Consider the following 14,867-nt stretch of genomic DNA (forward strand, 5'->3'; position numbering starts at 1 on the left):
GCAGAAAAGGTAAGCACAGTGATTTTTGCTTTACAGGATTAGATAGATTAGGTTTTGCCTGGATTTACCCTTTAACTGCTAGGTACTGTACATAGGCATCCATAAAAATGTAATACCATTATCAGCAATATTGTGTATGTGACCACCTTTTAAAAGTACCCTTTTGACGAAAGAACTCTAGCAGCTTCCATTGACAACTGTGTTAAATATGTGTTGTTGGGGCTGTTATTCTATTCCTTCCAATACTACCTGATGAGTCATGGACAGATCAAGTGATATACTGGTATATATATGCTTGATCCATGACACAGACACATTATACTCCTGATATACATTCAGAAACATTTGAGCAACGGCAGCTCCTAAATAGGTGTCCTGAGAGATACTTTTTTTTTTTTTTTTACCATATACAGCATGCATTGCATTTTTGTGTTTTACTTGGCTTTGGCTGCTAAAAGACCAGGCCCTATTTTGCGATTTGGCACTGTGTGACTTTAACGGACAATTGCGCGGTCGTGCGGCACTGTACCCAAATGAAATTGACGTCTTTTTTTTCCCCACAAACAGAGCTTTCTTTTGGTGATTTGATCACCTGTGCAATTTTTTACTTTTTGCGCTATAAACAAAAAAAGAGCATCAATTTTGAAAAAATAACAATATTTTTCACTTTTTTTTATATATGAAATTCCCCCCAAAAAAATTTAAAAATCAAAATTTCATATTTTAGACCAATTTGTTTTCTGCTACATATTTTTGGTAAAAAAAATTGCAACGGGCGTATTTTGATTGGTTTGCACAAAAGTTATTGCGTTTTCTAACTAAGGGAAAGATTTGTCATTTTTATTATTTTTTTTAACTAGTAATGGCAGTGATCTGCGATTTTTTTTTTTTTTTGCGGGACTGCGACATAGCAGCGGACAAATCGGACCCCTGACTAACATTGACACTTTTGGGGGTACCAGTGACATTACTACAGTAATCAGTGCTATACATATGCACTGTTACTGTAAAAATGACACTGGCAGGGAAGGGGTTAGCTTTAGAGATCAAGGGGTTAAGTGTGTCCCTAGGGGCGTGCTTCTAAATGTAGTGGGGCGTGGCTTTTGATGTAACCACAGAGACATACGATCCTACATAGCAGGATTGTATGATCTCTGCAGTTACACCAGGGAGAATGACAGGCGGCTTTGTTTACATCAGCCCCCTGCCTTTCTCCCTCTCCAGCAAGAGATTGCGAGTGGCCGGTAGACATCGGACCCACCGGTCACTCACGCGGGGACCTCAGTGAACAAGCGGGGGCGCGCCTGCCCCCTACAGGCTCCTGGGCAAAGTGACGTAGTACTAGTAAATGTACTTGCGGCGGTCGGCAAGTGGTTAATGTATATGCCCTACCCTACATTGCTTTGACTTTAGCATGCAAGAAAATAAACCTTGTTTTGAGAACTAAATTTGGCAAGATGACCTTTATAGTTGATAGCCTTCATTACACCAAGTTTTTAATGTGTGCACACAATGAACCGTTTGATTACATTCAATATCGGAAAATAAACATTTGAGTGGTTTGTGAGTTAATCAGAAATTGTTTTTTTTTTTTTTCTACCTCCAGGATCTGCAGACCAACAGTCCTCGCTATAGCAAAGGTTCACATAATGACATGAGCTATATAACGAACAATAATCAAGATGGAATTTTGATGCGGAAAGGAGATCAGCTAGGAGAGTTCAATCTTGGTTCCACCATAGTATTAATATTTGAGGCACCAAAGAATTTCACCTTTAACTTGAAAGCTGGACAAAAAATCAACTTTGGAGAGGCTATGGGCTCGCTCTAGTAAGACTGGTGCAACAGCTAATGTGAAACTGAGAATGCCCTAGAAGCTGTTCATTCGTGCTTGGTGGTTGGGAGACATAAGAGTTATATCTCTATGCAAGTTAAGATGTGCACGGGCAGCACCAAAGGAAGTCATTGCAGATCCAGATCATCCGCTATGCCTACTGCCCCTTCACACCAGCTCCCCTCTTAGTCTCACTCTGCCCTTCTCTTTCCACTCCTTCCCAATTAGGTGTGGCTGGATGCCTTGGCACTGGAGGCAAGATTTCCAGAGGCTGAGGGATATGTATCTACGTATGTTTTAATACCTTCTGGGAGAAGCTTATATTTTATTGCCAGCAATTTTATAATGGGACGTCGACTGGAGGGACACTGCCAACCTCAGGGAAGTGCTACCCCATACGGCAGCTTTAGCGCACTGGTCAGATGTAGTAACAAGCAGCAACATGAAAAGGAACACCTGTTCTGGTTGGGTGTTTGCAAAAGGAAGGCGGAGGAGCATAAGCAGGAAGTGAATCTCTGCTCAGCAGAGCTGTAGCTCAGTAATTTTATACTTCTAAAATGAGATGATCTTGCTAACATATTAAATTCATTTATTAGCATACATTTTGAAATAAAAGAAATGCAAACATCATATTTTTACAAAGGTTTTTTTTTTTACAACATGGGCTAAGAAAAGGTATCAAGTGAAGCAGTAATCTCCTCAATGCGGCTAATATAATTGTGCACTTTATTCTTCTCCACATTTAATTTCTGTACACGTTCCTCGATTTGTTGTTTCAGCTGTAAACAGGAAAAAGACCATGTTATATTATAAAATCAATATCTTGTTTAAAACTAACCACATAAAAAGCACCCCAATCTACAACCTAAGGTATTCATTATACACACAGCTGAAGGTTTTTTTTTTTTTTACTTTAAATGCATTCTCTTCTTTAAGGTAAAAAAAAAAATTGTCAGCACCCCTCCCTCCAGATAGATGCCTGAGCTCGCTCTCCCTCCTTACTGGACCCAATGAGAACTGTCAATCAAATCCAGTGATGTGAGGGCACTGTGCAATGGACACACAGAGCCCAGCTTGGCATCAAGCTCCCACATGTGCCACCATAGGAAACAGCTTCGTATAATGGCACACAGAGAAAAGGAGAAGCCCAGAGCACTAGCGGGTATCCCCAGAAGAGAAGGAACGAGGCTGCTCTGTGCAAAACCATTGTACATTGAAGGTAAGAATGGCATATATTTTAACATTAAAAAAATAAATATATATATATACACCATCAATGCCGTGCTTAAAAGTGCAAAACAGAAATCTGAGTGTACTGATGTAAATCACAAAATATCAAACAAAAATAAACCAATACATATTAAATTTGTGATAAATGTCCAACATTGGGTAAAGCTCCCTTATCAGCGTGGATCTGTTGGTATTTGTATTTTAAGAAGGTTGGAAACTGTGTGTGCTGAAGTCTCTAATATTTTTTATATATATATAGCACTATAATAAATTTGAGTATAAGAAATGTACCACTTTCGTTCATTGACAGACACAGCTCTTCATCTTCATGACCATAGGTTTACACTGACCCCTACAGGAGTAGGACACTGGGCAGAGGGGGAAAAAAAAAAAAAGCTTGGGCAGTCCCTGGGGGTATACTCCCACTTCCTGCTATAGGTATTCAGTTTTTTTTTTTTCTGCCTAGTCAGGATTAAGGACCTAGTTCCTTGCTGGGATCTTTGGTCCTGGCAATTTTTTTCTTCTTTTAAATTTAATTTTCTCTGTCGCTCATTGACAGACGTAGTCTTCTTGATTCACAAGAACTGGGTTATGCTGCCCTCTACAGGAGTAGGACTAGGCAGAAAGAAAAAACGTTCTGGCTCCACCCTAGGGGCAGTCCCAGAGGGTATATCCTCTTCCTGTCTGCTACAGAGAATCAGTTTTTTTCTGTCTAGTCAGGAGTAAGGACCTAAGTTCCTTGCTGGGATCTTTTTGGTCCTGGCAAGATTTTTTCTTTAGAAAAAATATTTTTTAGGTAGTTTTCTCCAGTGTTTTTTTCCTGTGAGATCTTCAAGCAAAAACGCCGGACTGGGCGACACTAGTGGTCACCCCAGCCGGCCTACGAGCGTGCGCAGACCATTGCATTGCGCTTGGTCGGCCGCGACACATTCAAGTAAGTATGCGGGGCCGGGCTGGATGTTGAGATCCAGTGGTCACCCCGGTTTCTGCCTACGAGCGCGTGCAGACCAGAGCTCCGCGCTGGGTCGGCCGCGACGGAGTCCCATTGGAGGGACTGACCTTGCGAGTTAAAAGTCTCGCTTGGACGCCAGGAACCACAGAGTCGAGGCGTCCGGAGTGGTCCACAACCCCCCACCCCGGTGGAGAGGGTATTGTGAAGAGAGGGTGCCTGTCGGTTCGGTATAGTGAGTAAACGTTCCCTTTTTTCCTCGTTATGAGGCAGTATGAATTATGGGCCCCTCCATACATGTTCAGTATATATCTGACACTAAAAGTCCCCCTTGTAAATACAGTATGTGTTTGGTGGGAAGTGGACTTGGTTTGAGAGCTAACACTCTACCCAGCAGACTGTAGTATTACAGCAGACATAGGAGGTATAATCCTACCTTAATTGTAGTGTACCTCCTGCAGATCGATAAACCGCCACTTAGCAGAGATGCAGGTGGATGTGCTGGGAAAAACGATTTCGGCGGTCCGCCGCCATTTTGCCGTAGACCAGGTGCATGTATGTCCTCAGGTCACGCCGGCCGCCATGTTTTTGGAGTCTATTGTCTCCTGTATGGGGGCGGCCATGTTTGATAAGCCCAGCTACCTCGTGGAGAGCTGGGAACGCCGGAAGGCGTACACAGGGGGCGGAGCCACGTCCTTCTACCCGGGAAAACGAACACAGCTCTTTCCAGTCTGTAAAAGACAGACGCTGACTGCAGTTGGTTGGAAACTTCTCTGCATCGGGTGGTGAGCCTTGGGGGTCCCTCTCTCTCTCTGTGGGGGATCGAGAAGCAGGTACTCTGAGGGGCGCTATTGCGCTAGGGGGAGACACATAAAAAAAAAAAAAAAAAAGAGGTATTTTTTTATTTAAAAAAAAAAAAAAAAGTTTTTTGTTTTTTCTGGCAGAGGTGTCCTGAATTAACATGGACCCTGCCACTCATGTATCTCCACCGGATCCCCTCGAGGTGTCTGCAGGATCCTCCAGCACCCCACTGACGGTTGAATCATTGTCAGCTATTATGGAAACTTTTGTGTCCCGGGTGGAAGTGGCTTGTCAGGGACAGGGCGCAAGAAAGCGACCCCCGCCTAACCCCTTATTATCTGAAACTTCGGATTCAGACTCTGAGCCTATTTCTGCAGTTGCAGGTACTTCATCTGGGATTGGTGTCTCGGGTACTGTCTCTTCAGACAGTGAAGAGGATGTTTCGGCATCAGCCATAGCCCGAGAGGAAGCGTTGGTAAAAGCATTCATTGTATCTGTTCAAGAAACCTTAAGATTACAGGGTATTCCGTCGGAAATAGCTGAAACTGAAATCCCTTTTGGGACTAAAAAACGCATGAAAATGGCGAAGGTTTTTCCATTGCCCAAATGTTTTGGCAATCCAATCAAAGAAGAATGGAGTCTGCCAAAACGTACCTCTGCTATTTCTAAACGCATTAACAGGCGTTATCCGTTGAGGAAACCCTCATTAAGAAATGGACAGAACCACCTGTGGTGGATTCACCAATTGCTAGATTGAATAAAGCCACGGTTATTCCTTTAGAAGACGCTCCGTCTTTTAAAGATCCAGTGGATCGCAAGATAGAAGCTATGTCTCGCACCATGTTTTCCTTGATTGGATCAGCTTTCAGATCAATAATTGCTATTGGTCTGGTTTCGCAGACTGTAACTGAATGGATCAAGTGGTTACGCCGGGACTTAGAAGAGGTCCCTCAGGCGGTATCAGATTTGTTGGAACAAATGATACAGGGGTTACAGTTTGTGTGTGATGCGGCGTTAGACGCCACTCCATTATTGGCGCGAGCATCAGTTTCAGCAGTGGTTCTCAGGCGTACACTGTGGCTAAAAGGTTGGTTAGCCGACCAAGGTTCCAAAAAAGCATTAGCTAATATCCCCTTTTTAGGAGAGCGTCTATTTGGAGCCAACTGAGATGAGATCATTAAGGATCTCACGGGTGGAAAGAGCACCTTTTTACCGCAAAATGTTAAGGGTAAAGGAACTCGTCAAAGACGAGGGCCTTCTTTCTCTGCTCACAAAAAAGTTTTTTCGTCCCGCGGGTGAAAAAATTAAGTCCTCCAAAGCTCCTTCAGGAGGCTTCAGGGGACGTTGGTCGGGCAAGCAAAAGCCCGCCCCCTCCAGACCTGAAGATAAATCGCCCAAAGCCTGAAGGTGCGCCCCCACCCATAATTGGGGTGGGGGGACGTCTTCGCCGGTTCCCGGATCCATGGCTTTCCAGAATCCCGGACAAGTGGGTTTGCGAAGTCATAAGGTCAGGGTACAAGATCGAGTTTCGATCTCTCCCACCTGCGCGATTCTTCCCTTCCAATATCCGACTATTCCCGGATCGTTTAGAAGATCTGCGGAGAGCAGTCACGGATTTACTACAACAAGGAGTGGTAGTCCACGTTCCTTGGACAGAACGTTTTCAAGGGTTTTATTCAAACCTATTTACAATACCCAGGAAAGAGGGCAAAGTGCGTCCAATTCTGGACTTAAGGGCACTCAATTCCTTTCTCAACATAAGGAAATTCAAGATGGAATCCATTCGCACAGTAGCAGCCTTCCTGCATCCAGGGGATGTCCTAGCGTCCATAGACATCAAGGACGTCTATCTTCACATTCCCATTTTCGCAGGACATCAGCGGTTTCTACGCTTTTCCGTAGAAGAGAACCACTATCAGTTTGTGGCGTTACCTTTCGGTTTCGCCACGGCTCCTCGGGTCTTCACGAAGGTGTTGGCACTACTGCGCCAAAGAGGCATATCGATTCTAGGTTACCTAGACGATCTCCTGCTTCATGCAGAGTCTCCTCAGACCCTGCTACAAAACATAGAAATGACTATAATTTCTTTACAGGAATTCGGGTGGCTGGTGAACCAGCAAAAGTCATTTCTGGTTCCCACCCAGAGGCTCGAATATCTGAGTCTAATTCTAGACACAGTCAGGACAAGAGTTTTCCTTCCGGTAGGGAAACTCCGGAAGATTCAATCAGCAGTCCAGTTGTTACTATCCAACAGCTAGTCTTCCCTTCGGACTTGCATGAGGGTTCTGGGGTTGATGGTGGCTTCCTTCGAAGCAGTCCCATTTGCCCAGTCCCATACCCGAATTCTTCAGCAAGAGATTCTTCTCAGATGGAATCGGAATCCGGAGTCCCTGGACTATCGGATCCAATTGAGCAAACAGACCAGAGAGTCTCTGGTCTGGTGGCTTCGGTCTCCGATGCTCAGCCAGGGAAAGTCATTTCTGCCAATATATTGGACGATAGTGACCACGGATGCCAGCCTATCCGGATGGGGAGGAATTCTCGGTCAGTTATCCGTTCAGGGACTTTGGTCCCCGGAAGAATCCAGGTTACCGATAAATGTCAGACTTTGTCTGATTCACTGGACCAAGCAGCTCCAGGGCAGCCCGGTTCGGATCCAGTTGGACAACGCCACGGCCGTGGCTTATGTCAAATCACCAGGGGGGCACCAAGAGTGTCCGAGCGGCCAAAGAAGTGGCTTGCATTCTTCGCTGGGCGGAACGATTTGTTCCAGCTATCTCTGCGGTGTTCATTCCGGGGGTGGAAAATTGGCAGGCAGATTATCTCAGCCGTCAGACTCTGGATCAGGGGGAATGGTCCCTCCATCCAGAAGTTTTCCACCAGTTGTGCCTACGTTGGGGCACCCCGGATGTGGTTCTGTTGGCATCACGATTCAACAGAAAAGTACAGAGATTCGTGGCTCGCTCCCGCGATCCTCTAGCAGAGACCGCAGATGCACTGGTCACCCCGTGGGGGCAATACCAGCTAATGTATGCCTTCCCTCCTCTTGGGTTACTGCCAAGACTTCTTCGCAGGATAGAGGAGGAAGGAATTCCAGTAATCCTGGCAGCTCCGGACTGGCCTCGTCGAGCTTGATACGCCGACTTGGTCAGACTGGTGGCGGACATCCGGTGGAGACTTCCTCTACTGTCTCAGGGACCGATCTTCCATCCTGCTTTACGATCGCTGGTTTTAAACGGCCTGGTTATTGAGACCCAGGTGCTGAAGGACAAGGGATTGTCAGCTTCAGTTATTCCTACTCTAGTTAAAACAAGGAAAGCGACTTCCAGAAAGATTATCATCGTACATGGAAGTCTTATATTGAATTTTATATTTTCAGTGGTTATAGTTATATTTTCAATATTCAGTGGTGTGAATCCCTTGGGTTCCATCTACATCTTTATTCGGTAGCCCGAATATTGGCTTTTCTGCAACAGGGAGTTGAGCAGAAGCTGGCCTTGAGTGTTTTCAGAAGCCTTTGTCTACTCATTCCTTGGTGCGGAATTTCATCCAGGGGGTGCGACACCTGGCTCCGCCAGTGCACGCGCCGTTATCATCCTGGCATCTTAATTTGGTGCTGTCGGTTCTTCAGACACCTCCCTTTGAAAATATCAGGGAGATTCCCTTGCTTACTTTATCCCAGAAGGTGGTCTTCTTGGTGGCTATCACTTCTGCACGCAGGGTGTCAGAACTGGCTGCATTATCCTGTTGTTCCCCAGATCTGGTGGTTCATAGGGATAAGGTTGTTCTTCATCCGAATCCATCCTTCCTTCCTAAGGTGGTTTCAAAGTTTCATTGAATGAGGACAGTGTTTTGTCCTTCCTATGTCCTTAGCCCAATCATCCTTGAGAATTTGCATGGCATTCCTTGGATGTAGTTCGGGCGATCAGGATATATTTGAATACTACGGATTCAATTTGTAAGACGGATTCACTGTTTGTGATCACGGATGGCCCTAAGAAGGGGTTGCCTGTTCTGCTGCGACCATCTTTAGATGGATCAGACAGACGGTGGTATAGGCTTATTTTATCTAAGGGTCGGGATCCCCCGTTCCCTGTTAAGGCGCATTCTACTCGGGCGCTTAGAGTTTCCTGGACCTTCCGCCATCAGGCATCAGTGGTTCAGGTTTTCAAGGCGACTGTTTAGTCTACGGTTCATACCTTTACAATATTGTATAAGGTTTATGTGATGGCATCGTCAGATGCCTCTTCTGGCCGCAAGGTTCCTGCAGGCCACTGTTTGAGGAGACTGTTGGTCTACCTCGAGGATTTGTGGGGTAGGTCTCATCTGTTTACTCGATGAGTCCTTTGATACTTCTGGTTGGCTCCGGTTGGGCCTTCTAGATTGGATTTTGATTTCTGTCAATCCCACCCCTCATTTGTGGCACTGCTTCTGGATGTCCCAGTTCTTGTGAATCAAGAAGACTACGTCTGTCAATGAGCGACAGAGAAAATTGGATTTTTGTAAGATCTTACCGTAAAATCCTTTTCTCTTAGCTCATTGACAGACGTAGTACCCGCCCCTCTATCATTGAGTTGGGTTAAATTCTCTGTTGCTGCTTTGTGACCGAACTGATTCTCTGTAGCAGACAGGAAGAGGATATACCCTCTGGGGCTGCCCCTAGGGTGGAGCCAGAACGTTTTTTCTTTCTGCCTAGTCCTACTCCTGTAGAGGGCAGCATAACCCAGTTCTTGTGAATCAAGAAGACTACGTCTGTCAATGAGCTAAGAGAAAAGGATTTTACGGTAAGATCTTACAAAAATCCGATTTTTTCCTCTTTTTATTTTTTCGTTCCTGTAAGAATCTACAACCAAGCAAAGAACTAGATAATCTAGATCCTTCGGGGTCCCCCCCCCCCTGTCCGGCCAGCAAGCAGACCCCAGTTCCATGCTAGGTCGGCCACAACATAGCCTCACTGGACGGGGTCTGGCCTGCGAGTTAAACCTCTCCTGAAGGCGCATATGAACTGGCTTCGGTCTGAGTGGCAGTGTTTCCGCCTGGCCCGACAGCACCTACATTGCGATAGAGCAGTGCCCATCCTGTTCCTGGTGTGGTAAGTAGCTGTCCCCCCTCTACCCTTGGAAGGGATTTGGGGTGGGGATGGTCAGACGCCCGTGCTCCCCCTCCCTCCCAGTTCTCTGGGCCGTGAGCGGCTGCTCCCGTAATCAGATGGCCGGAGGATGCGATTCCAGAAGGAAGACGGGTGAACATGCTGGCACCACATTCTAAGTTAAGTATTTCACAATGAGCTAGTATGCAATGCATACTAGCTCAGTAAGCTTTTGTCTTTGTCAGGTTATTTATTTTTTTTTGGAGGCTTACAACCGCTTTAAGGCCTCCAGCTAGAGGATGTAAAAACTGAATCCGTTGTTTGTTTGAAAAAAATGTGACTGAACTGATGAAGACAGCAAAGGGGCCTAAAGGAAAAAAAATGTCCATATGTCTCCACACACAGCTAATGTTTATAAGCCCACCTGCTGATCAGCTTTTAACCACTTTCTGCCCACTCTATAGCCAAAGGATGGCTACAGCGTGGCATCCATGGACATCTTCCCGTAAGCGCTCTGCCTGGGCGGCGTGCTCGGTGATCGCCAAGTCCTTTGGACTAAGCTGATCACACATTGGGGCTAAAGGGCCAATCACAGCGGCCCTTTACCACATGATTAGCTGTGTCTAATGACAGCTGATCACCGGATGTAAACACAAGCCGATTATTGGCTTTTCTTTCCTCACACTGAAAGCCGATAACCAGCTTGTGTTTAAGGGACATCGGCAATGATTATCAGCGCAGTGCTGCCAGTCTGTGCTCATCAGTGAAGGAGAAAAATTTAAAAAAAAAAAAACATTAAACACACATGTTAAACTGGATGGATTGGTGTCTTTATTTAACCGTACCAATTTATGTATCTATATGTTTTCCATTATCTCCAAAAAAATCACAAACTTTGACCCGTCCCCAAAACAGTAATTCCAAAAACTTGAAAACCTTCTACATATAAACAGAATGCCATGAGTTTGCAAACCTCAAACTTCTTTTTTATTCACAATAGAAAACATATCAAATGTTTAACCACTTCAATGGCAGGGACTTTTCTCCCTTCCCGCCCAGGCCAATTTATAGCTTTTAGCGCTGTTGCATTTTGAATCACAATTGCGTGGTCATGCAACACTGTACCTAAACCAAATTTGTCATTTTTTCCCCACAAATAGAGCTTTCTTTTGGTGGTATTTGATCACTGCAAGGTTTTTTCTTTTTTGCTTTACAAGTTTTTCCAGTACTGATGAGGCCGCACTGATGGGGAGCCTGAGCCCTGATTGCCACCCCTGGTGGTTCTAGTGGCACCCCCCCCAAGGGTCCGCACTGGTAATCAATGCTCTGATTACCAGCACTGACCCCCCCCCCCCCCGTCAGGAAAGCCACAGATCGGCTCTCCTCTACTTGTGCCTGTCAGGCACGAACTGAGGAAAGTCAATAAACGGCACTTCCTATTTACTATGTGACCAGCCGTGATTGGACACAGCTGGTCACATGATAAAGAGCCTACGTCAGTAGGCTGTTTACCGAGATCGGAGATGCGGTGTGTCAGAGTGGTTCTGCGCGCCCCCGGATAATACAACCACCTTCCCACCGTCAATGTCCTATAGGGCGGGCGGGAAGTGGTTAAACAGAGAAAATGTACCATTTATGAAAAAAAAAAAAAAAAGTTAATTTTGAAATGAATGGCAGCAACAGGTCTTAAAACAATTGGGACAGGGGAACAAAAAGTTGGCAAAGTGACACTAACCAGGAAGAGCTAGAAGAACATTTTGCAATGAATTGGCAACTGGTAAGCAACATGACTGGGTAAAAAAAAAAAAGAGCATCTTAGAGAGTGACAGTGTCTCAGAAGTAACAAAGTGCAGTGCTGCTAAAAACTCAAATAACTTCAGAATATTGTTCCTCAATGTAAAATTTTAAAACTATTATCATCTGGATGATCTAAATCTTGGGAAATCTCTGTGCACAAGGCCGAAACAATATTGGATGCCTGTGATCTTTGAGCCCTTTCGGTGGCACTTTATTAGAAACATGCATGACTCTGCTGGACATGGACTCAGGAATACTTCTGAAAAATCACTGTGTAAGTGCAGTTCGCATTGCCATTCAAAAATGCTAGGTAAAGCTCTCTATCATGTAATGAAGAGACCATATCTAAAACATGTTCCAGGAATGCTGCTCTCTTCTCTGAGCCACAGGTCATTAAAAATAGTTTGTTGAAAACTTGTGGTCAGACAAACCAAAATTTGACATTCTAGTAGGCAACCATGGAGGCCGTGTCCTTCAGCACTCATTTAAAAAGCCTGCAGCTCTGATGGTATGGGGATGCATTAGTGCATGTGGGATGGGCAGCTTGCACATCTGGATAGGCACCATCAATGCGAAAATATATATCGGTGATGGCAAACTTTGGCGCCACAAATGTTTTGGAACTACATTTCCTGTAATGCTTAACTACACTGCAGAGTGCATGAGCATCATGGGAAATGTAGTTCCAAATTATCTAGGGTGCCAAGGTTCGCCATTACGGATATATATCCAGGGCTTAGAACAGCATATGCTCCCATCCAGATGCCTTTTTAGGGAAGTTCCTGCATATTTCAACAGGAAAATTCTAAACCACATACTGCATCCATGAGAACAGCATGACTTCGTAGCAGAAGAGTCTGAGTGCTTAACTGGCCTGCCTGCAGTCAAAAGCTTTCACCAATTGCAAATTTTTGGGTGCATTTAGCAATGAAAAATATGACAAAGACCATCCAGGACTGTTGAGCAGTTAGATACCTATATCAGGCAAGAACGGGACTACATTACATTTACATAGTGTTGTTAAAAGAGGAAAAGATGCTACATCGTGGCAAACATGGCCCCATCACAACTTTTTTTGAGAAATGTTGCTGCCATCAATTTCAAAATGAAGTTTTTTCTTAAAATGGTACATTTCCTCAGTTTAAATATTTTATATATTTTCTACTGTGAAAAAACAACTGATTTATGAGATTTGCAAATCATTGCATGCTGTGTTTTTATGTACATTTTGCAGTGTTTTTTGGAGTTGGGGAGGTACAGGGGAAATTTATTTCTGTTGACCATAGTGACAACCATGGATTCCTTTGCTTTGAAGGTATTTCCCATCAATTCCTGTTTTGCCTACAGGATATTAAGAGAAAAGGACAAAGCTGGAAAAAAAAAAAAAAAAAAAACCTGACTGGGGCTCCAATTCCTTTTTAGTTCTTACTTTAAAGCCAAACTATGGCAATGTAACTGCCTAAACTCAGAAAATTTACTCAATTGCTGTTAAAGTGTATTTAGAGATTTATGAAGGTTGTTATGGTTGACCTCCTTCAGAATTGTTTATGTCCTCAATACTTTGAGCAACTGACCTGGAATAAGCATGCAACTAGTGAAGTGAGAGGAAAGCTAGGACTCCTAATATGTATACTTGTTAAATGTCTAAAAGTATTGAAGCCCTGAGATCTACATATTGTCGTGGAAATTAATATACACTTGATGCACTGAAATTAATATACACTTTTGTTAATATACACCAAGCATAATTAATCCCGTTGCGCTAAAAAGCACAGTTCTCAGCTCCTATAAGGCAATGGAGCACGCTTCACCATCCCAAAAGACACAAACACACACAGGCTCTATCAGTTTGGAAGTTCCCAGGTTGTCTTGTGATGAACAATGGGCCTCGTTTGTTCTTTTCCTGCCCTATAAATAGAGACAGGAAGTGATGGCTACACCACATCAGCCAATGACACACTTGTATACATTCAAATGTACAATAGAAATAGGAGTGCGTGTAAATGAACCAACTGAAACTTTGTGCAGGAGTTTCCAGCTGGTCTGTGAAAAAGCGACCATGCAAATGGCTACCAAACACTTATACAATGGAACTATCATGGATTCTCATGAACATGGCCATGCCAGTACATACGCATGCACTCCCGTCATAACCTGTTCGAGTGAATCCTATGTAAAATAGTTCATAAAAACATATTGGATAGGGATTATGCTACTATTCCAGTAAATGGGACTATAGCTGAAAAGGAAAATAGCAGCAGTATTTCAATCATGTGGATCAAGCATAATAGAAAGTTACCAGCCATTATTCCAGCAAAAGGGCAAATATTTATCAAAACGATAATTCCACATCACAAACATCTCTGCCAGTGAATACCAGGGGGCCCCCGGCTGGCTGATATACATTTGCGCGGTGGAGTTCGTATCGCACTGCCATAGATCCGGATCAGTGTTCTCTCCAGCGGTAGCCACTCAGAGCGCCCGCTGTTCAGGAGATTAGGTGAGTGGTATGCAGTCTCCATTCAATGGAAGGTTTCCACACCTACAGGTCTTTCCTCAATGCCAGTTAAAGCCATATTCGCTGTGCATAGCGATTACCGGTAAACTGGCACTGGGAGACATACTGGCAATTTAAATAAAACACTTCCTAGATAATGTCCACGCAAATATTATTAACATTTCCACAACAGCCCCTCCTCTTTGTCATATGGTCCCATGTGTCCCTCAATGAATCTTGATCATCTTTCAAATAAACAGAACAGTTCTTCTCATACATAAAAACAATCCATTTCAAAAAGTTAAAAAGAAAACAGGCTAAAAGGAAACAAATGTTGATACGTAGGTTCTGTTCTTTGGGAGTTGGCTCAGAGGGGAGGACATGAGGTGATGGGACGCGTTGATTGTCGGTCGGGCTGGGATCCTTGCCATCAAATGGGGGTAGGGTTTTGGAGCTGGTGAGCACGCTCCGTTGCCTTATACAAAAGAGATGAGAACTGTGCTTTTTAGCACAGTGGGATTAATTATGCTTGGCGTATATTAATAACAAAAGTGCACTTATTAGTGCAACAGAGTTATTTGTGCATCAAGCGTATATTAATTTCCAGGACAATATCAAACAGGCAATGAGTAATTTCAGCAGCATACAAATACTCTGTTAAATTTTCCTT

The 14,867-nt window shown here is 44.2% G+C and overlaps 2 protein-coding genes across 5 annotated transcripts in view; one reads left to right on the top strand and one right to left on the bottom strand.

Moving 5' to 3' along the window:
* Window positions 1-1,848, top strand: part of PISD (phosphatidylserine decarboxylase) — a 75,840-nt gene extending 73,992 nt beyond the window's left edge. For all 4 annotated transcript variants that reach the window (XM_082243882.1, XM_082243881.1, XM_082243884.1 and 1 more), the window contains one exon: window positions 1,607-1,848. In XM_082243882.1, coding sequence (XP_082100008.1) covers window positions 1,607-1,831 — 225 coding nt within the window. In that variant the 3' untranslated portion in view covers window positions 1,832-1,848. The remainder of the gene's footprint in view (window positions 1-1,606) is intronic.
* Window positions 1,849-2,328: 480 nt separating this feature from the next.
* SFI1 (SFI1 centrin binding protein) overlaps window positions 2,329-14,867 on the bottom strand; it is a gene marked incomplete at its 5' end in the record, with an annotated part of 115,083 nt that continues 102,544 nt past the window's right edge. Inside the window, one exon of the mRNA XM_082243328.1 lies at window positions 2,329-2,613. Within this exon, the coding sequence (XP_082099454.1) occupies window positions 2,500-2,613 (114 nt within the window). The 3' untranslated portion in view covers window positions 2,329-2,499. The remainder of the gene's footprint in view (window positions 2,614-14,867) is intronic.

Source organism: Pelophylax lessonae (assembly GCF_965119305.1).
Source record: "Pelophylax lessonae genome assembly, chromosome: 1".
Taxonomy (NCBI): Eukaryota; Metazoa; Chordata; class Amphibia; order Anura; family Ranidae; genus Pelophylax; species Pelophylax lessonae.